Raw genomic sequence first — 22,056 nt, 5'->3', positions numbered from 1 at the left:
CTCCCATACCTCAACACACATTATTTTCTCCAAATATATAAATCACAGGTCTCTCCCCTATTTAAAAGCAAAAAAGGCACACAAATCAGGAGCTAGTCTGGTTTATCTAGCACAGGACCATCTTCCCAAACACATTTTTAAAAGAAGGAAGGGGTTGGGGAAGCAGTTGAACTGAAATTACAGGCTGTCATGACATCTCAGTATTGAAAACGGAATACCTAGTTCTACAGGAGAGAACACTTTCTGTGCACAATCCCGTTACTAAGCAACTACAACAATGGCTGCACGAGCCTCCTAGAAGCAGGCACAGTAAAGGAGGGGAGGGGTGCGGAATCTAAGAACAGAAAAATGGAAAAACTTGCTTTGGGAATTATTATCTCAGGATAAATTCAATGTAAAAACAAAAATAAACAAAATCTAAAATAATCTAAACTTAAAACAAGCAGTTCCTTAAGAAACGAAAAAAGTACATGCTACCATGTATCATGCACTTGAATTTCAGTTTGTTTAATTTCAAAATTCACATTTTAACTGGTGATAATGATTTCCTTACTGTGTTTCCTTTGTGGTCCCCTTCTTTCCTTCACCCTCCCTAGGGAATAATGTTTTTTCAAATTTCCTTACTGATTAAAAGAACATTTTAGACCTCTTAAATCCATTTCTTTGTTTACAGAAGCTATAAAAACTAGTTTACAATTGTTTCATGTTGCCTTTGAACCAAGAACACTCTTAGACATCAAACTATTCCTTTGAAGGGAACAGTCTCTCAAACAGAGCCAGACACTTTCCCAGCCACGCCCTGAAGTTTAGACAACCAGAGCTTTGCAAATGTCAAGTCTTTTGCAAAGTTAGACTCTACAGTATAGCAGGCTCTAGACCACTATTTCTCAAATTGCAGGTTGAATGGCCCAGGCTGGGGAGAGGGCTCCCATACGCGTTCCAAGAGAATTTTAAAGACTAGATTTACAAAGGGCTGAGAAGCAGGTTATAAGGCTGGGGGAAATGACCTCACAGACCTTTCCTTCCATCTTTCCTTGTTCCTTTCAACATTTCCTGCAATGCTGAGAAAGCTCCCGAAGCTACATTCTCCATTCTACAGAAGGCTGCTTCTCACTAAGGCTACCTCCCTCCCTCTCTCAATCTCTCCCTCAGTTCCTGAAAGATGCTATGCTAGTAGGTAGGCAAAACGAAAAGATTACACTTTAGAATTATTGTTCTACGTCAAAGCTGAGCAATTACTGTATGGCTCTGTTCCCAGGGTGCCTCTACATCCTGATAAATCTCTCTTTGAAGAGAAATCCAGAGACAAGTAGAAACTTAAATGCTGGAAACTGAAGATGCAAAATATCTCAGTCAAGAAGCACAGGGAAATGACAAGTCATTCCTGCTTTTATATCCCAAAGATAAAGATGGGGGGAGTGGGGGAGGAGGGAATGTTTGCTTGATTTTTATCTCTAGTTTTATACTTTTGTGGACAGAAAAGATGCAAGATGTGATTCCAATCTCTTTTAAATTTATTGAGATTTGTTTTGTGGCCTAGCATGTAAGGTATTCAGGACAACGTTCCATGTACACTTGAAAAGAAATGTGTATTCCATTATTTGGGGATGGAATGTTCTGGATATATCCTGTTAGGTCCATCTGGTCCAACACGTCATTCAAAACCACTGTTTCCTTGTTGAGTTTCTGTCTGGATGTTCTGTCCATTGATATAAGTGGGGTGTTACAGTCTTCTATTATTGTATTACAGTTTTCTTCCTTTATGTCTATCAATAGTTGTTTTATATATTGCTCCCATGTTGGGTGCATAAATATTTAAAATTGTCATATCCTCCTGTTAGATTGTCTCCTTTATCATTATATAGTGTTCTTCTCTGTTTCTTGTTACAGTCTTTGTTTCAAAGGCTATTTTGTGCAATGTAAGGACTGGTGCCCCAGTTTTCTTTCTTCTTCCATCTGCATGGTGAAAAGATGGTTTTGTGTGTCAGAAAATTCCCTGCACAGCATTTGAAGGAGAAGGCTGTTTGGGCCTCCTGTTTTTAATTAAATTAAATTAAATTTCTTAAATTTGATTCTCATTTTGTTTTTTTTCTAATGACAGAAACAATGCAAAGTATAGTCTTGGTAATCCTTACAAACCACAAAGCTCCGCTACTTGAAGTCAAGCAAATGAAAAAATTCTTCACACATAATTATTATCTTTACTGGCAACAATAAAGAAAAATGTCACACTTATATAACACATTTCATCATCAAATTGATTCAAAAATTAAACTGGTTCGCTTCAAGGTCTACCCTGTCTCCATCTCCCTGAGGCTTGTAAGTTAGTCAAGAACATTCTCAGACAGGAAACTTGAAAAAAAAATTTTCCCCCAGGATCTTCCAATCACTAAAATTCCTATATAGGTGGGATGCCTGGGTGGCTCAGCGGGTTAAGCAGCTGCCTTTGGCTCAGGTCATGATCCCAGGGTCCTAGGATCAAGTCCAGCATCAGGCTCCTTGCTCAGCAGGGAGCCTGCTTCTCTCTGCCTTTGCCTGCTTGTGCTCTCCTGACAAATAAATAAATAAAATCTTTTAAAAAAAAATTCCTATATAGGTTTACTATATAGGAATAAATAAAATAAAATACAAGGCTTTCTTCTATATCGTGACCATGTTTCTGATGACCCTTGAAAACTAACAGTCACCTGTATGTATCAGATTACTCATTGAAGCACTACCTATACTTGCAAAAAAAGAAATTGAGGGGTGCCTGGGTGGCTCAGAGGGTTGAGCCTCTGCCTTCGGCTAAGGTCATGGTCCCAGGGTTCTGGGATCAAGTCCCACATCAGGCTCTCTTCTTGGCCGGAGCCTGCTTCTTTCTCTTCCTCTGCCTGTCATTTCCTCTGTTTGTGCTCTCTCTCTCTCTCTCTGGCAAATAAATAAATAAAATCTTAAAAAAAAAAAAAAATTGAAAACAACAGGGAATTGGGTAAATTATGGCACATTCATACAATGGAATATTATGCAGCTCCAAAAAATCAGAAAGCACTTTATTTTTGTTAAAGAACAGTCTCCAAGATACATATTTTCACTTAAGGATGAAAAATAAACCGTGTGCCTAATAGGCTATTTCTTTTCTTAAGGAAAAATAAACAGGTAAATTGTCAGTTATATGTACAAAAACACATTTATAAGAAAAATAAGACCGTGTAAGACTTTTGCCTCTGAGGAAAAAAACTAAAATATAGGAGTAAGACAGACACCTTGCCTCATATACCCTTTTGGAATTTTTCCATATGATTGTGTTGCTTATTTGAAAAACACATTTTTTTACTTTAATTTTTTAGACAGTGAGCAGAAAGAGAGAGAGAGAATCTTAAGCTAGGCAAAGAGCCTGATGCAGGGCTCAATCTTACAACCCTGAGATCATGACCTGAGCTGAAATCAAGAGTCAGACACTTAATCAACTGAGCCACCCAGGCACCTCCAAAATATATGCATTTTTTAAAAGATTTTATTTATTTATTTGACAGAGAGAGATCACAAGTAGGCAGAGAGGCAGACAAAGAGAGAGGAGGAAGCAGGCTCCGCACTGAGCAGAGAGCCCAATGCGGGGCTTGATTCCAGGACCCTAGGGTCATGACCTGAGCTGAAGGCAGAGGCTTTAACCCACTGAGCCACCCAGGCACCCCTCCAAAATATATGCTTTTAAATTTTAAAAAATCTAAGGTTACTGACAAATTGTAACGTATACAAATGACATGCTGATTCACTCTCCACAAGGCTCATGCTTTTCACTCTTTTTTGTTTTTTTAATTTATCTGACAGAGAGAATAGAAGCAGAGGGGAGTGGCAGAGGGAGAAGCAGGCTCCCCACTGAGCCAAGAGCCAGACACAGGGATCCAGGACCCAGAGATCATGACCTGAGCCAAAGGTAGCCGCCTAACTGACTGAGCCACCCAGGTGCTCCAGCCTGTTTTTCAGTTTACAATAGTAATGACAGACTTATACTGATGTGTGAAGGACATCCTACACAGCAAAATTTTCTAACACTACCTTCTGGAATTAAAAGATATAATCTGGGGCACCTGGCTGGCTCAGCTGGTAGAGCATGCAACTCTTGATCTCAGGGCTATATTAAGTTCAAGCCCCATGTAGAGTGTGAAAATTACACAAAAATAGCATCTTTTTTTTTTTTTAAGATTTTATTCATTTATTTGACAGACTGAGATCACAAGTAGGCAGAAAGGCAGGCAGAAGGAGAGGAGGAAGCAGGCTCCCTGCAGAACAGACAGCCCAACGTGGGGCTCGATCCCAGGACCCTGGGATCATGACCTGAGCCAAAGGCAGAGGCTTAACCCACTGAGCCACCCAGGCGCCCCCAAAAATAAAATCTTAAAAAAAAAAAAAAGGTATAATATAACCTGCTCTAATTATTCCTTACATAGACAGAGACATCACCCTGCTGATACTTACTTCTGAATATAAACAATACAACTCCACAGTGCAAGTAGATTTTATGTTTATGTTTATGAATTCTAAGGCATCTGAAAACTAGTTAGGGGGACACAAATACTAATACCTGCATCTGAAAAAATGGCAGAAGGCAAAATCTACACGGCCTGCTTAAAATCAACCAATAAGTTAAAAGAGAAACACATTAAAACTTAACATTTTAAAAGCCTCTTCAAAATTACTTTTTTAAAAGTATGTGTACACACATGTGCACATGTGAACAGGTACACAAGTGTGGGTCTGCACACAAAGAAAATGATTAAGTTTTTAGACATGATCAAATTCTTACTTATTCAGAAATATTTGGTCATCTAATTACTGTCCAAAAATGTGCTCAATATGAAAATATAGGTTTAAAAAAAATACTGTGAAAGATCAAGTAGCCCAGCTGGGAAGAGAGGTATTATCTGGCCAGGAGAGGTGACATGGAGCTGAACCTTGAAGAATGAAGGAGATTGTGTCAGAAAACAGGAAGAAACCCTCCATGCAGAAGTGGAGCTCACGCACAGGCTCAGGAACAGGGAAGGGCTGTGTATGGCTGGAGAAGAGGGTTCACGGCAGAAAACTCAGGCTGAACAAAAAGCTGGAGCTAGTCTGGGAAAGGGCAAGTATACAACGCTAAAGGGTTTGAGTTTCTGACTAGAGACAGCACACTACAAAGAAAACTCAAGGTTCCTAAAAAATACACAAAGAGGATCTAAAAGAACAAAATAAGATTTGTGAAGAAAGATGAAAAGGCCAGAGGTTATTCAACCTAGCCAACTCTAAGCCCAGGATGCCATCTTCCACAGATAGGACAATGACAGCTGTATTCCTTCTCCATGGAAAGCAGAAAAAAAAAGATTAGGTGTCCACCTCTGAGGACACTATGATTAAAAAAAAAAAAAAAAAAAACACCACAAGGAGAGGGACACCTGGGGGGCTTGGTCGGTTCAGCGTCTGCCTTCGGCTCAGGTCATGATCTCAGGGTCCTGGGATCAAGTCTCGCATGGGGCTCTTGGCTCCGTGGGGAACCTGCTTCTCCCTCTCCCTGCCGATCTGCCCACTTACACTCTCTCTCTCTGTCAAATAAATAAATAAAATCTTAAGGGGGGAAAAAAAAAGAATGGTGCCTCAGAAAGCACTGGAGGCTTAACTACAGCAAATGACCACAAATTCCAAGACTATAGCGTTTAAATTGGCACATACGAAATATCAACTGCGTGACATCGTAAGGGAAAGAAAAACAACTGGCAAGTAGAGTGAATGTTGACATTTAATGGCAAATCAGTGACTTTTTTTCCTAAAAATGTGTTTTACTGATTAAACATGAAGGAAAGAATACCTGGTCGATGGCATCAGGTTGAGTATCCCATTGAGCACATAGTCAAACTCTGCATGATCCTGAGCGACAAGGGCCACCAGGCCTTCACAGCAGCCCGTTCGAACCACCACATTATCACTGCAACACTTCTCCCAAAGCAAGTTCAAAGCTGGAGTCTGAAAACAAACCAGTGATCAAAAGACACAACCAATGAGCAGCAAAGGCATGGACAACCCCAGACATTCATCGAAGCGTAATTTGTTCACAGTGGGCTAGCTTTCCCATACAAAGATGATGCTGTTGTCCCACCATTTGTAGAATAAACTAGAGTCGGTTCTCCGGGAGAGATAATGGATGTGTTCTGATACAGCCACTCTCGCCCATCTGGTGTCCCGGCTGCAGAATAAGGCTGGCTGCAAACAGGGGTATAACTTGAGTTTAAGCAACCCAAGGAAACTGACAGGGGATCAAAACAAAGGCCTGGCTCTCACACAGAGCTCCAACCAAGCCCTTGAACCAGACACCATCAATATCAGCTTAGCAGTTAGTCTAGGCTGAACTTTGTCCCAATCATGCCTGTGGTTTAAGCCCAAAATGCAACAACATTTTCAGAAAGTGTTTCTGCTCTCCTACCAGCAATCTTTACCACTTACATGCACCCCACATCCCCGACAATGCCCCTGCCACAATTTACTGAAGTCTAATGTGAGTCCAGAGGAAAGATAGTAAAGGGGGGAACAGCAAGCTGCTATTTCCATGGTTTCCAACAAATGCCTAGAAAACTGCTGTGGTCAAGAAAGAAACTGACTTGGGACACCTGGGTGGCTCAGTCAGGTAAGCTTCTGCCTTCAGCTCAGGTCATGATCCCAGGGTCCTGGGATCGAGCCCCGCATCGGGCTCCCTGCTCAGCAGGAAGCCTGCTTCTCCCTCTCCCACTCCCCCTGCTTGTGTTCCCTCTCTCACTGTGTCTCTCTCTGTCAAATAAATAAATAAAAATCTTAAAAAAAAAAAAAAAGAAAAGAAAGAAAGAAAGAAACTTGACTTTTTGCCCCCTCAGACCATAAATCTGTCATGTTTGATAGAGAAGTACCAGAAGGGAACATAAGTAAATGTAAGATCTTTATTTTGAAAAATCCTATGAAAGCAGAGCTTCTACCTTTCAGAACATCCTCAAGAATCCATGACCCACCCCACCAGAAGAGCATGACTAATGATAAACCATATTTGAATGTATTGTGGGTTAGTAAAGTCCATTTATATTTACATGCGGTTTGGGTTTTGTTTTGCTTTCTTTTGTTTTTTTAAAGAACATCATGAAGCTATTTTTCCCTCTTCCTGACATAAGTTACTAGAAAAATATATAATTTGAGGGAAAAAAACAAGGTTCCTCATCTCCCACAGAATAAAGAGTGAAAATCAACATCATATTGTGCTCACTTGCCCACAGTAGCTGGCTCTGAGAGCCTTTTCAGTCTTAGGATCGCACTATAACAGAACAATACAGTTAACAGTCAGTACAGGAAATAAATATTAATATTTCTGTTCTTTTACTCAGAAGGAAATTTTATTCACCTGTATGGCCAATATCAAAGGGTTCCATATGTCATTACTCCATTATAAACCAGAAAAATAGGGGCGCCTGGGTGGCTCAGTGGGTTAAAGCCTCTGCCTTCAGCTCAGGTCATGATCCCAGGGTTCTGGGATCAAGCCCTGCATTGGGCTCTCTGCTCAGCAGTGACCCTGCTTCCTCCTCTCTCTCTGCTTGCCTCTCCGCCTACTTGTGATTTCTATCTGTCAAATAAATGAATTAAATCTTAAAAAAAAGAAAAACAGAAAAATAAAATAAAGGAATAAAAAAACCCTTGCTTCAGGTATTACTATGCCCTCATGGAAGTGTGCATACATTTACTAATAGAAGAGAAAACAGTTAAGTCATAGGGATTTGACATTCAGTAAATCCCAGCTGTTTAAGTAAAACCATTAGATCACCTCTGAGTACATAATGTGATTATAGACAGGATTAAGATGAGGGTTCTCAGAAAACCTAATTTATATGACTACATACAAATACCAGATAAATGCCAATTAGTGAAATTTGCCTCTACACTGATTTCAACATGGCAGCAGAAGCTGGAAAGAGATGTGACTTGGGAGTAGCTAATCAAAAGCAATGTGAAGGGGTTAAAAAAAAAAAAAAGGCAATGTGAGAGAAAGGAAATCAATTATTTCTGTTGGGAAAAAAAAAAATCTTATTTCCATCATCTACATTCTCCACAGAGTTTACCTGAGAGCACCCACTCAAGTGGAGTCTCCAACCAGCAGGTCAAAATCTACAACACTGGCTGACCAAAACCCAAGTGGTCTGCATCTCAGGAAGTGGAGTACTGCTTCAATCCTAGCATTCTCTGTCCTATGCACGGTAATTTTCCTTCAGCTCCAAGTTCCAAAGCATGACCTTTCCAACTCAGAACTCATACTTGGGCCATCTGAAAGTAGGAGAAATCTCCTCCGTAGCAGAAAGCTGCTATGTTCACTTCTCCATTAAACAAAAAGATTCCCTCAGAGGTAATGCTAACTACCTTGTCTAAGGCATGCCTACCCTCATCCCACCCATGCTCCTTTTCACTAAAGTCACAGAATACTCCCCTTCCTCACCCCCTCCATATCTCACTCCCCAAATCTGCTGTAACCAATTTTAAATTATAAAGAATTCAGAAGAAGAACTTAGCAAACCAAAAAAACAAACAAACAAACAAACAAAACCAGTTCAAGATCATTTCTACAGTGACCTGAAACAGAAGGCATGCCTATGTGCAGCTGGGAGCAGTTATCTGAAGAGAACTCAAGCACAAAGGTGAATACAGACCTGGTTTGTCGATTGGTGGATCTTTTCTGAAAACCCATTTTCCTTCAGGACTGCAGCAATAAGATGACCCACAGCCTTAAAAAAAAAAAAAAAAAAAATCAACAGATCTCTCCAGTTAGTGCATTTGAAGGTAACTCCTGTCAATACAAGTTGATATGGGAAAAAAAAAGAATACTAGGTGATTGGAGTATGAGTGTGCCAATCAGTCAAGTGGTAATAAAATTCCCATTCATTTGAGAGTGTGCTCTGTGGAAGGCACTGAATTAGGCATTCTACATACATAATTTCTTAGCTTCATAACAACTCTCAAGGTAGGCATTTTTATCCCAATAAGCAAACTACAGTTCATAGATGTTAAGAAAATTGCCAGATTTTCAGTTCAAATTGCTGTCACTTAGTATTAGAAGATAATGTGAGATTGCTTCATCCATTAAACTGGGAGACAAATGAGAAACTCCACAGCTTTTAAAATCATTTTTGCATCTAAATGAAATCCATCATGCTTCATCATGCCCTTAATGAAGATGGAGAAAACTCATCCCCATTTTTATGACCATAGCCCATACAGATCTGAGCCAGTACCACAACCCTTCTCTTTCGCTTAGGCCTATGATTTAATTTCTTTATTATTTTCTTATAGGTTTTAGCCCTTGCAAAAGCTTTTAGTCTCATAAATTTCTAATATGTTCCCATATCCTGCTTTGGTCAAAAAGCCCAAAATTAAATCTAAGACTCTATTTCTAGAGGACTGTTGATGACAAATACATAAGTATCATTCCTTCCTACCACCTCAACTCCATTCCCCTGGTTCTTCACCCCTCCCCAGCACTGCTCTGCTGCCTTACAGCCATAGGCCAGCAACAATGACAGTCCTCCTACGTATGGGCTGGAAAAAACTCTCCAACTGCACCAAGTGTTGATCCTGCACTTGGACTGACATATGATACATCTGGGGGTTGCTGTCAGTCTTGAAGTCTCCAGAAAAGCTCACACAAAAACAAAGCATCTCCCCCACTTCATTTCTTTTCGTATTTCACACCTTGGAAATGCTTTAAGACCTCGATGCTTGATGATCTCAGTTTTGTAATATAAATCACTCAATGACATGAATATTACGTTTAGATCAATTAACTGTCTCTTACCTCCTAGTTCAAGGGAAATTAACAAGAACTGAAGACCAGTGAACAGCTTTGGTGGCTGTTTACAAAATACACCGTATTTCATTGAATGCAACCATCCATCAACAGCGAGAGGCACCATTATTTTATTTCTACTACTAAGGAAGAAAGGCTGCCCATTAACCTATGTTACATAATGTGCCTTATGATTTAGAGTTTTGATTTTATATTAGCGAAAGAGTTCCTTTAGAAAAATCACGGCCAAGTTCACAATGGTGCGGGCAAGACCAGCTGTGTAAAAACTGCTGCCACAAATTACTAGATGCAACCCAATTTCCAAGATGCTAAAATGTGGAAAAAATGTGTGTGAATCAATGAAATATGGTGCTAACACTGAGCAACAGTTACAAAAGAACAATAAGTATTCAGAGAGAACAGGGCACAATTGCAAGAACCACATAAAACCAGTATGAAACACAACAGGGACCAAAAAAAAAAAAAAAGAAAGAAAAGCTCCCATTCATGTTTAGAAAAAAAAGGACTAAAAGAAGATCAGCTTACTGACAAACATCCCCCCACCAGATCCAACTTCTCTAGTTTGCCTTTCTGTGTATCCTACTAACAAATCAGAGAATACAGGCTAAACTGATTTTAAAGCACAAAGTCCAAGGATAAGTGACCCTGTATTGCTACTTAAGTTTTCCATAATACAATAGCTGAAAGAGACATTCTCCATCCATGAACTCATACATATACACTTCTCACTTAATTTAACAGTAACACACACAGGCACTTCTCAGTGATCTATGCTAATGAAGGGACTCCAGGCACAGAAAATAGAAACTGTGGACAGTATCCTCTTCATCCTCCTCTTCACGGTAAGGACCTGTGCTGTACAGGACAGGACTCCAACCCAGTCAGGTAGAAGGGAATCTTGCATAAGGAGTGTTCTACTCCTCATGGAAGGGTTCCCCACTACCCAGCTAGGTCAATTCCCACAGCAGGCATCTCCGGAGAAAACTTGCTGAAAGCGTCCAACAGGCTGTATACGCTGTTCGGTCTTGGAGCTGGCTTCTGCTGGTCGCCTGGTTTCACTCTCGCAAGAAAAGACAGCAAGCTATTACGGCACCTTGACCAACCAAAATGCTTCTAGTTAGTGCAAGGCCAACCAGAAAACCACTTTTGGTTGAATCCTAATAACAAAAAATCTCTCAAAATAAATTATCACCAAGCCCTGCCTGTATTACTACATACATCAATTTTTTTTTTTTAAATCCAGGGTATCTTACTTACTGAATGTTGGTTATTACAGTAAAAATCCCTTACTCTTTATAGTTGTACAGGGATAAAATAGACCATTTTAAGTATCAATCTCTCATACTCCATAGATGTGTAACCATTTATTTCTATTCCCCAAAATTCATTGTAGACTTAAAAAAAAATACAGATCTAAGGGCCTCCTAAATAATCAAGGTTTTATTATGTCTAAGAAGAAAAGTATGATATAAACAGAAACCGAAACTGGGGGCACCCGGGTGGCTCAGTCAGTTAAGTGTCTGCCTTCAGCTCAGGTCATGATCTCTGGGTCCTGGAACAAGCCCCACGTCAGGCTCTCTACTCAGCGGGAAGACTGCTTCTCCCTCTATGCTCTCCCTCTCTCTCTCTTTCTCTCAAATAAATAAATAAAATCTCTTAAAAAAAAGAAGAAGAAGAAGCTGAGATTGGTCAATTTCAAATATTCACCTTCCTATGTCACATATAAATTTTCAGCATTTTTTATTTAATTTTTTAATATAATCTTTACAAGATATGAGGGCACTTGGGTGGCTCAGTCTCTGCTGAGCAGAGAGCCCGATGTGGGGCTCAATCCCAGGACTCTGAGATCATGTCGGGCTCTGTGTTCAGTGCAGAGTCTGCTTCAGATTCTCTGTCCCTCTCCCTCTCAAACAAATAAGTAAAATCTAAAAAAATAATAATAATAAAATAAAGTAACCTCTGCACCCAAAGTGAGGCTCAAACTCATAACCCTAAGATCAAGATTAGCATGCACACCAACATGAGGAGCCAGCCAGGTGCCCCTCAAACATAAATTTTCAAATTAACTAATATAAAAGTTAATAAAGCAATAAGTATGTAGAATCCTTTATGTAGAATAAAATACTTAATGTTAAAACTGTGAAGTTCTACTAACAATCCACCAAAGCATTGCATTTGTTACCATGAAGCAAAAATAATTAAATATATAAAAATTACCTGTGATTGGATAAGAGAATTTGGAAATTCAAACCTTTTCCGGATATCGTCTGACATTTTTGCTCCTCTTACATGTATATAAGACGACTCTGTAATCAAAAGAAAAGATTTGTTAGTCTGGAAAAGGCTTTCAAACCAATTATTCCTCAAATAACATAAAAGTAATTCATTCCAAAGACACCAACGGAAATAAAGCATAGGGCTCTGCACCATAATTGCTGGCGTACGATCACCAACCACTCCTGCCCACAAATGCCATGACTGATACATAAACTAAAATGCTCAACCACTCTTGGTTTTTCCCATTAGAGCAAATTCTGGAACAGATTAATTCACACTATGGAAACACCCAAAAAAATCCCAAAAGCTCCAGCCTAAATAACAGGATTTTAAAAGTTCAACCACATGTTTGAAATAGAAACTCTTTCAAAGATCAAAACTTCTAAGAGAAAAAGAATCACATTTTTGCAAAATTATTTAAACTCTACCACGGTCTGGGTACAAGCTTTCATTTAAACACTCATCTAACTGCTGGTGACAAGTGTGAAGCCTAGGTGAGCTTTTTTCAGGGGGTAGAGAAATGACCTAGAAACTCACACACTGAAACAGATTGCTTGTCTGCTAAAAGAGGAAGCAATTAGCACCAACTTTTAATATTTCCATCACACCTCTCATTCCTACTGGGCTGTCAAGAAAGGAAAGAAAAGGAAAGGAAAAGAAAGAAAAGAAAAAGAAAGGAAAAGGAAAAGGAAAAGAAAAGGAAATGGGAAAGGCAAGGCAAGAGAAAAGACAAGAGAAGAAAAGAGAAAGAAAGAAAAATGTTTTCAAGTATGCAAAATGGATGGAGGAGGGCAAGGTCAAGAGAAGGCTCTGAAGTACTGAAAGGATTTCCTAAGGACCTCAATTCATCCAGTCCATGCAGTCCTGAACCCACCAAACTACACTACTTTGAAAAAATAAGGTGCTATTAGTGGGTTAAGCATCCCACTCTTAATCGCTTGATCTCAGGGAGTTCAAGCCCTGTGTTGGGCTTCATACTGGGTATGGAGTCTACTTTAAAATATTTACATATATATTAAAAAAAAATTCCAGGTAGTCCAGGTTACCCTATATAAATAATACACAGCGAAAAAAAGTTCTCCTGCTCTCACAAACGGAGGTGCCTTGTGTTGAACGCAAGGCTCTACTACTTTCCTCCCTTTCCTCCAAAACTACACTCTCTGAATGGATGGATCATTCATCCTAGCCTTCTTCTTCAATATCTAGGGCCAACTTTACGCCCCTGAATTTGACACCTCGCAGCACTGAAACAGCTTCAAAGACTGCAAATTATGTCTGCTAGCAAAATCTACTCGGTAGTTTATGAAGGTCAAAATTTGCTCAACTTTCCAGATGTGTCCATCTCCTCCTTCTTGGAATTTTCTGCTCCCTGGAATTCTGTAAGATATCAGAACACCATTTCCCAAAGTGTGTCCCCAGGAAACCTAGGATGAAGACATCCAGGTTTTTTTTTTTTAAAGATTTTATTTATTTATTTGACAGACAGAGATCACAAGCAGGCAGAGAGGCAGGCAGAGAGAGAGGAGGAAGCAGGCTCCCTGCTGAGCAGAGAGCCCGATGTGGGGCTCGATCCCAGGACTCTGAGATCATGACCTGAGCCGAAGGCAGCGGCTTAACCCACTGAGCCACCCAGGCGCCCCAACATCCAGGTTTTGTAGGGAATATATATTAGCACCTTAATGTTCATTCACTCATTCACTCAAATACTTACTAGCTGCCTATTGGGTGTCAGGCACTGCTCAGTGTGCTTAGGCAACTTCCAGAAACAGAACAGACAAAAATCCCTCCACTCATGGAGCTTAGGATATTACAGAAACGCTTTCTGTTTTAAATATGGCAACCAGGGTCAGTCTCTTCTGCAGAGGATGACATTTGGTGAGTCGCCATACAGATGTCTGGGGGAAGATATCACAGACACAGTGAACAGTGAGTGAAAAACCCAAAGCGCATCAAGTGCTTAAGGCCAGGGCTTGAAAAGAACAAAGAAAGGAGCCAAGAGTGAAAGAGGCACCTGGGCAACTTAGTCATTAAACGTCTGCCTTTGGCTCAGGTCATGATCCTGGGGTCCTGGGATGGAGTCCCATGTCGGGCTCCCAGCTCCTCGGGAAGCCTGCTTCTCCCTCTCCCTCTACTCCTCCCCCTTCACTCATGCTCTCTCTCTCTCTCTCATAAATGAATAAAGGCTTTAAAAAAAATTGAATGAAGGAAGAACAAAATGGAAAATCAGAAAGTCAGTAAGAGGTCAGATCACAGGGACACCTGGGTGGCTCAGAGGTCAAGCATCTGCCTTCAGCTCAGGTCATGATCCCAGTGTCCCAGCACTGAGTTGCTCCAAATCTGGTTCCTTGTTCAGCAGGGAGCCTGCATCTCCCTCTGCCTGCCACTCCCCCGGCTTAATGCCCTCTCTCCGACTCACATATAAATAAATCAAATCTAAAAAAAAAAAAAAAGAAGCAGAAGAAGAAGTCAGTTTATAAAACGCCATGCAGGTCACCAGAAGGACTAATGTATCTGTCCCCAGTGACATGGTAAGCTGGTACTGAAAAAGAGTGGTAAGATTTTAACAGAATCACCTGAGATGAAGAGTGCTCAGATTCTAGATACATTTGAAGGTAGAGTCAATGTGGTAGCTGATGACTGGTTGAAAGTATAGAAGAAAGGGTCAGAGATGACTCCAAAGTGTTTAATCTGAGCACCTTTAATTTTAATGTCAATTCCTTTGGGCATTTTATACATTAAACAAAACAATTTATATATCACTTACCATGGATGTTTTACTAAGAGAAAAAGACGGAGTTGCCATCAACTGAGAGAGGGAAACCAGTTTTGTGGGGGAAAGCTGGGAAACTTGCCAGTTTCAGATGTCTAACAGATATCCAAAAGGAGAGGTCAGGTAGAAAGCTGAATACATGAATCTACAATTGAAGAGACAGATCTTAGCTAAAGATATAAATGATGATGCACATTAATTATAGAATCTGAGAGGTATTAAAGCAAGAAGTCTGATTAACTTTGCTTAACTCAGAGTTTACCAAATTTATCTGATCATGGCACCCTTTTTTCTAGAAATATCTGGTAACAGTCTATACAACCAGCCCTTCCTGGGACACACACTGGGAAACTGTTCTACCAACTCCAACTCCTCTGTCCATTCCACTTCCTGCACCCCATCTTCCTTACTGCTGCCAAGTTCCCTGCCTTGTGCTCTCTCCCCTCATGGAAACTCTCCCAGAGCCCAGCCCATACCCCCAAACCCATCCCTGCTCTCTTTTATAAAGCCAGCGATTGGAGATGTCAAAAAGGAAGCGCATATTGGGGTACCTGGCTGGCTCAGTCGGAAGAGCACACAACTCCTGATCTCAGAATTGTGAGTTCGAGCCCCATGTTAGATACAGAAAGTGCTTAAAAAAAAAAAAAAAAAAAAAAAAAACTTCATGAAAATGTGCTCAACATCACTCAGCACCAGGGAAATACAAATCAAAACCACAGTGAGATACCACCTCACACCGTCAGAAAGGCTAAAATTAACCAGTCAGGAAACAACAGGTGTTGGCGAGGATGCAGAGAAAGGGGAACCCTCCTACACTGTTGGTGGGAATGCAAGCTGGTGTGTCCACTCTGGAAAACAGTGCCGAGGTTCCTCAAAATGCTGAAACTACTACTAGGTATTTACCCAAAGAATACAGACGTTGTGATCTGCACCTGCACCCCAATGTTCATAGCAGCAATATCCACAACAGCCAAACTGTGGGAAGAGCCCAGATGCCCATCCACAATGAATGGATAAAGAAGATGTGGTATGTACATACAATGGAATATTACTCAGCCATCAAAAAAGATGAAATCTTACCATTTACATCAGTGTGGATGGAACTGGAGGGTATTAAGCTGAGGGAAATAAGTCAATCAGAGAAAGACAATTATCACATGGTACCACCCATATGTGGAATTTAAGAAACAAAACAGAGGATCATTAGGGGAAGGGAGGGGAAAAATAAGACAAGATCAGAGAGGGAGACAAACACTTTTAACTATAGGAAACAAACTAAGTTGCTGGAGAGGGGTAGATGGGGAAACTGGGTGATGGGCATTAAGGAGGGCACATGATGTAAAGAACATTGGGTGTTATATAAGACTGATGAATCACTGACCTAAACTTCTGAAAGTAATGATATACTATATGTTAACCAATTGAATTTAAATAAGTTTTAAAAAGATCTTTAAATAGGAAGAAAGGAAGGGAGTTGGGGAAGGAAGGAGAACCTATCTTCTCTCACAAACACATTTGGCATTTCGGTTCCACTGCTCCCAGTTCTCTCAAGAGTTCCTTGCTTCCTCTGCAGCCATTCAGTCACAAAGTCGCTTTCATCCCTCCCCGCACCTGAGAGCCTACCTCTCCTCCCCATTTCTACCCTCCCCAGACCAGCTCCTCCGCTCAGCTCACTTCAGTAACTGCTTAGTCCCGGGGACCTCCACGCATGAGCAGATCCCTACACTGCCGTCAGACTAATTGTCCTAAAGCACAATTTCCATCACATTGTTTCCCTGCGAAGACTTCAGAGGTTTCACTAGCCTGTCAGATTAAAGGCACATTCTGATTCCTCACCTTTAAGCCCTCCATCAAGCATTCTCTCCCAGTCGGCTTCATCGTCACCGCTGTCTGATTTCAGCTGGGCTACAATGGCTTTCAAATTAGTCCCCTGTTGCTCAAAATGTACTCATTCCTAAGGAATTTTGCTTATGCTGTTTTTGCCCCATAAAATGCCCTTCTATGTTCCCTCTATTTAAAGATGAAATTTCCTTCATAGACCATCTTGGCTGCTAAGCCTTTTCCAAGTAGCCACATGTTCTAGAAGTCACCTTGTTTTACATTATTTCAGTGCTTTGACTGGCACATACCATCCTGTAACTGTTTGCATTGGGAATGGAACTACTTCTTTTTCTAAAGAGTCAGACAGCAAACTACTCAATCTACTACCGTAGCATACATGCAGCCATAGCCATGAGTGATGGACCATAGCTGTGCCCTGATAAAACTTTTCTGAAAAGCAGAGGAGGAGGCTGGGCAGTAGTTTGCTGACTCCTGGTTTAATTTGTGACTATTTTTTTAATTAATTTATAAAATGTGTTGACACAATTGCTAACACTGACATCCAAATTTGGCCCCGTGCTCCCAAGCAAAGTAAATAAATAAATATACATATTATTATACTATTATATTATGTGTTATAGTTTATATGTTATATTATTCATAACATATGATATTTATAACATATATGACATGACATATATATATATAGTAAATAATACATCTTTTATTATCTAATAAAAATGGGAGGGTGCAGGGAGAAGCACCTTTCATCAAAGAAAACAAGCTTTTTGTGCCCCTAACCTCTGAAGGAAATTTCTCAGATTAGCCTTTACATATGGAATACAGAGTGTATAATAAGCAACATTCTCAATAACGTAAGCTAAAGGGAATTTCATACAACTTTTTTAAACAAACCCTGGGATAAAGTCCTGGGTATAACATACCATGTAATTTCAGCAAAAGAGCCTCAGCGAATGGAGTGCAAGGACAGTTTTCTGATGATCTAATCTAACTCAGTAAAAAGGAGACTTCAGACTCTCCAGGGTAGCAGATGCTTATAAACATATCACAGGAGAGACTCACTCAAATGCCAACAGTGATAGAGAGAAAGAGAAGAAAATGCGAGGTTATGCTCTCGGATCCAGGCCCAGAATGGTGGAATTCCAAAATGCTTTGGGGACAGATGAGCAGCTGGTTAGGCTAATAGCTTACTGTGCAGTGAAAAAGCCAAACCATACAGAAAGAATGAATTTGGGTGCCTGGGTGGCTCATTGGGTTAAGCGATTGCCTTCTGCTGAGATCATGATCCTGGAGTCCTGCATCGGGCTCCCAGCTCAGCAGGGATTCTGTTTCTCCCTCTCACCTTTTCCCTCTCAAATAAATAAATACATAAAATCTTTTTAAAATGTTAATAAAAAAGAAAAAGAAAAAAAGAATAACTTTGTCTCGAAGAAGGAGGCCAATGGAGTAAGAGAGTACCATTTTCATCAAAACTACCTGAGTACAGGTGACAAACACCTAAGTTTACAAAAGACAGCCCCAAGATCCATGTGACACTTTAGAGAATGAATACATTTTTAAGTACATTTTTTCAAGTAAAACCACTCAACCTTTCAAATAAGTGGCCACAAAGCATTCTAAAAACCACTCCCCAAGCTGCGTTAGGATTTGATATCACCCTTGATTTGCTATCCTTGGGCTACAAACTGCAACTGTCTTTCATCTGCTGGAGACTTAAACTTCAAGGTTAATCGCAACTATTTGGCCTTTCAAGGTATCAGAACATCATATTCTCTTAGGGAATTTCAAAAAAAAAAAAAAGAATCCATAATGCTTGCTTTAGCATTGGCAGTCTAGCTTCTGTCCTACTTTATTTCTAATCTCAACTTCCCTTGGGCATTTCATGCATTAAAGAAAACAATTTATGTATTACTTCTTCCCATGACATTTTTTACAAAAGAATGAGAACACTCACAATACGCTCCATAAACCGCTTGTTACAAAAAAGTGTTTGATTTTTAAAGATTTATTTCCAACCTGTCACGGTGCCTTTTTTGGCTGTCTACACCTAAATCAGAAAGGGAATTTTTAATGAGGACTTTAAGTTCCAAGGAAATCAAAGCATTTGTTTAACTTGAGCAATTATCACCTTATCTGCCAAGATGCTCCAGCACCCTAAGAATATTTCCAAGAAAATAAACCTATCACCTGCATTCTAGAGATAATAAAGGAGCAGCAGATAGATAGCACGCTTCCGTTTTTCAGCTTTCTCTGGGATATGGAAATACACAACCATACATCACACAAAAGCATTTAGTGTCAAACTTCCAACGAAGTGCACGATCTGGAAAACAAGAGATCCATCTACTCACTCACATTCCCGCTCACTCCGTGACCCCAGCACAGGATTATGTGGGGTAGATGGGGATGGGATGTTGGAGGGAGTGTCTGATAATCACAGAGAAAGTGGGACTTGGAGCACCCTTGACCACCAAATCCCTTTATAGGAAGGACTCGGGGAAGCAATCTACAGCCGCGAAGTCAAAGCTATGAAGAACTTACATTAGCAGACTGATAAAAATACATACCTCATTCACTAACGGGGACCTCTGTTTCAGAAACACAAAAGCTGATGGTGTCATCAATAACTTTGAGCCGATCTTGTAAGTTTATCAAGACTGTGGCTTATGGGTATATTCTTGTCTCTCCTAGTTACTTTGTCCAGCTTCTTAAAGGAGGGAAAGAAACAGAGGACCTGGGTAGCTCAATCGTTAAGCTGCTGCCTTCGAGGTCATGATCTCAGGGTCCTGGGATTGAGACCCGAATCACCCCCGTTTGTGTTTCTTCTCTTTCACTGTGTCTCTCTCCATCAAATAAATAAATAAAACCTTAAAAAAAAAGGCAAGGGGAACCCATCTATTCTTTTCAACCACCCACCCTGCTCTGCAATCCAGTACTTATGTCTTCCCTGTCCTTCTGCCTGCACAGCTTCTCACCTACCACTTCCTGGACCCTAACTGCTTTTCCACATGCTCTCCAGAATCTGGCAGCTGGAGTCCGTTTCATTCACCCTGTACCAAATCCTGATACCTGCTAAAAATCAAGCTTGGTCCCAGTTCTTGCTTCAAAAGCTCTGAAATCCAACCGCCACCTGCACTCTCAAATTAGCAGGACAAGACAATTAGGGCCCTCCTCAAGGTAAGATCCTTAAAAATGACAAGATCATGGGGAAATCACAATGGAAGTCTGTAATACTACAGAGCAAGTATAAAAAAAAAAAAAGAGAGAGAGACCACTAAGTCATCAAAAAATTAAGCAAAGAATAGAAAATACTTTCAGATTAATGAAGAATTTCAAAATCAACCCAAGGTAGAGGGCAACTAGGTGGTGTGATGAAGACACGTTGTCAACATTATAATCAGAGGGGCGCCTGGGTGGCTCAATCAGTTAAACGTCTGCTTTCAGCTCAGGTCATGATCCCAGAGTCCTGGGATCGAGTCCTGCAAATAAACAAATAAAAATCTTTAAAAAAGAAAAAAATTATAATCAGAGAAAGCAGGAACTGCATAGATGTGGTGGAGATAGCTAACTATCCTTCACTCTCTGTGTTCTCCTTCTTCTGTATCAATAAAATGGTAGCCTGACCAGCTCCATCACATTTCCTAGCCTCAAGCACGCTTAAGTATGACCACGTGTGTGATCAAATTCTCTCCAGAGAGTTTTAGCAAACATGACTTGGCCCTTCCAGGCTACCGCCTGCTTCCTCCACTCTTCTGCATGAAGATGATGCCACTAGCTCACCATTGAAGAAACCACATGGAAGGAACCAGATCCCTAGATAATAACATGAAGCAGAACTACATCCCTGGAACTCCAGCTATTATATGAGAAAGAATTTTCTACTTTGTACAAACTAGGGTATTCTGGGATTTCTTTGTTACAGTAGATAAGACTTCCTTAATAATACAGTAGAACTGAGACTATCTCCCTTCCATATCTTTTTTTCACTAGAGAAATGAAGAAACTGAATGTCAAGGAAGTTAAGCAACTTGCCACAAAGGCTAACCAGCCTGGCAGTTCAGGTGAAAAGGGAGGTTTTTCACTTCAGACCCAGCATATCCCTGGACCACCAGTAGTAACATAAGGCGTGACCAGCACATTCCAATACTGGCCATGCCCCAGGAGTTGTAGGATCTAGAATTCAAGCGCTGACCAAATTCAGGTGACTGTGAGTTCTGATGATCTCACCGGTTGCAATGTACTGAAATATATCCAGCTGCAATCAAATTCCTGCCTTTATAGTTTAGTTCTTTCTGAACTTATGTCACATGCTACTTACTCACAGATTTTGAAATGGGAGTCTAAAATAAGACCAAAGGCAGGAAATTCCAAGTTAGAACTGACTGCTGTCCAGGAGAACCAGGCATTAAAGTAAAAAAACAAAACTACCTCCTTGAATAATGCCTAACTTTTTACAATTTTTTCTCCAATTATTCTCGAATAATCTTTTTTAAGTGTCATATATGTGTATGCATATATGTGTTAAATATAATAGGGAATATAGATGAAAAGCTATTTTTAAAAATCTAAAGATTTACTTATCTAGAATTTTTACAGTATCCAATCTAAGTCTTCAAAAGTCTTCAAATTAGCTCCTTTTTGAGATTATTTTTTTAAAAGATTTTATTTATTTATTTGACAGAGAGATCACAAGTAGGCAGAGAGGGGGTGGGGGGGGAAGCAGGCTCCCTGCTGAGGGGCTCGATCCCAGGACCCTGAGATCATGACCTGAGCTGAAGGCAAAGGCTTAACCCACTGAGCCACCCAGGTGCCCCCAGATGATTTTTTTCTATTATAATTTTTAAATATCTCTCCATCAAAGAATACTTGAATTGCTCTCTACATTTTTAAAATAAATGTTTTATGTTGATATAAAATAATCAAAATAATCCTAACGGTACATTTGTAATAAAACAGAGACCAATCATTATAAAGTCTCACTAAATAAATGTCTAATCTAAATAGCTAAAATCTCCATAGTCATAATCTTACTTCAAATACCATTCAGTTAACTAGAATTTATTAAAGCACCATCACAGAATGTATTTTGTAGGTATTTTACTTGAATCTCCTCCCCTCAAAAATGACTCTTAATTTTGTGCACTGGTTCTCTAAAATAATTTACTTCTTAACAAATATCAACATGGAACAAAGTGAAGTATTTAGGAATACTGATATTAGGGATTTTCTGTAAAATACTTCACTTACCCTCAAAAGGGCACAAAAATGTCTAAAGGTTGATAACAGACAAGTACATTCAAGTTCATAATACTATTCTACATTTATGTATGTTTGAAAATTTCCATAA

The 22,056-nt window shown here is 40.0% G+C and overlaps 1 protein-coding gene across 3 annotated transcripts in view; it reads right to left on the bottom strand.

The window, feature by feature from the left end:
- The window catches only part of FOCAD (focadhesin), a 302,554-nt gene that overhangs the window by 257,214 nt on the left and 23,284 nt on the right, over positions 1-22,056 (bottom strand). For 2 of the 3 annotated variants that reach the window (XM_004761826.3, XM_045079668.1), the window contains exons 2-4: positions 12,038-12,126; positions 8,667-8,741; positions 5,822-5,976 (exon numbers count right to left, since the gene is read on the bottom strand). In XM_004761826.3, the coding sequence (XP_004761883.1) occupies positions 5,822-5,976; positions 8,667-8,741; positions 12,038-12,094 (287 nt within the window). In that variant the 5' untranslated portion in view covers positions 12,095-12,126. Of the gene's footprint in view, positions 1-5,821; positions 5,977-8,666; positions 8,742-12,037; positions 12,127-14,861; positions 15,013-22,056 lie in introns of all 3 variants that reach the window. The other variant, XM_013061093.2, reaches the window with a different exon arrangement.

This window comes from Mustela putorius, unplaced genomic scaffold (genome assembly GCF_011764305.1).
Source record: "Mustela putorius furo isolate JIRA1106 unplaced genomic scaffold, ASM1176430v1.1 tig00000421_pilon_pilon_pilon, whole genome shotgun sequence".
NCBI classification, from domain to species: Eukaryota; Metazoa; Chordata; class Mammalia; order Carnivora; family Mustelidae; genus Mustela; species Mustela putorius.
Note: the sequence above shows the minus strand (reverse complement) of the source record. Positions and strands in the feature narration are given on the sequence as shown.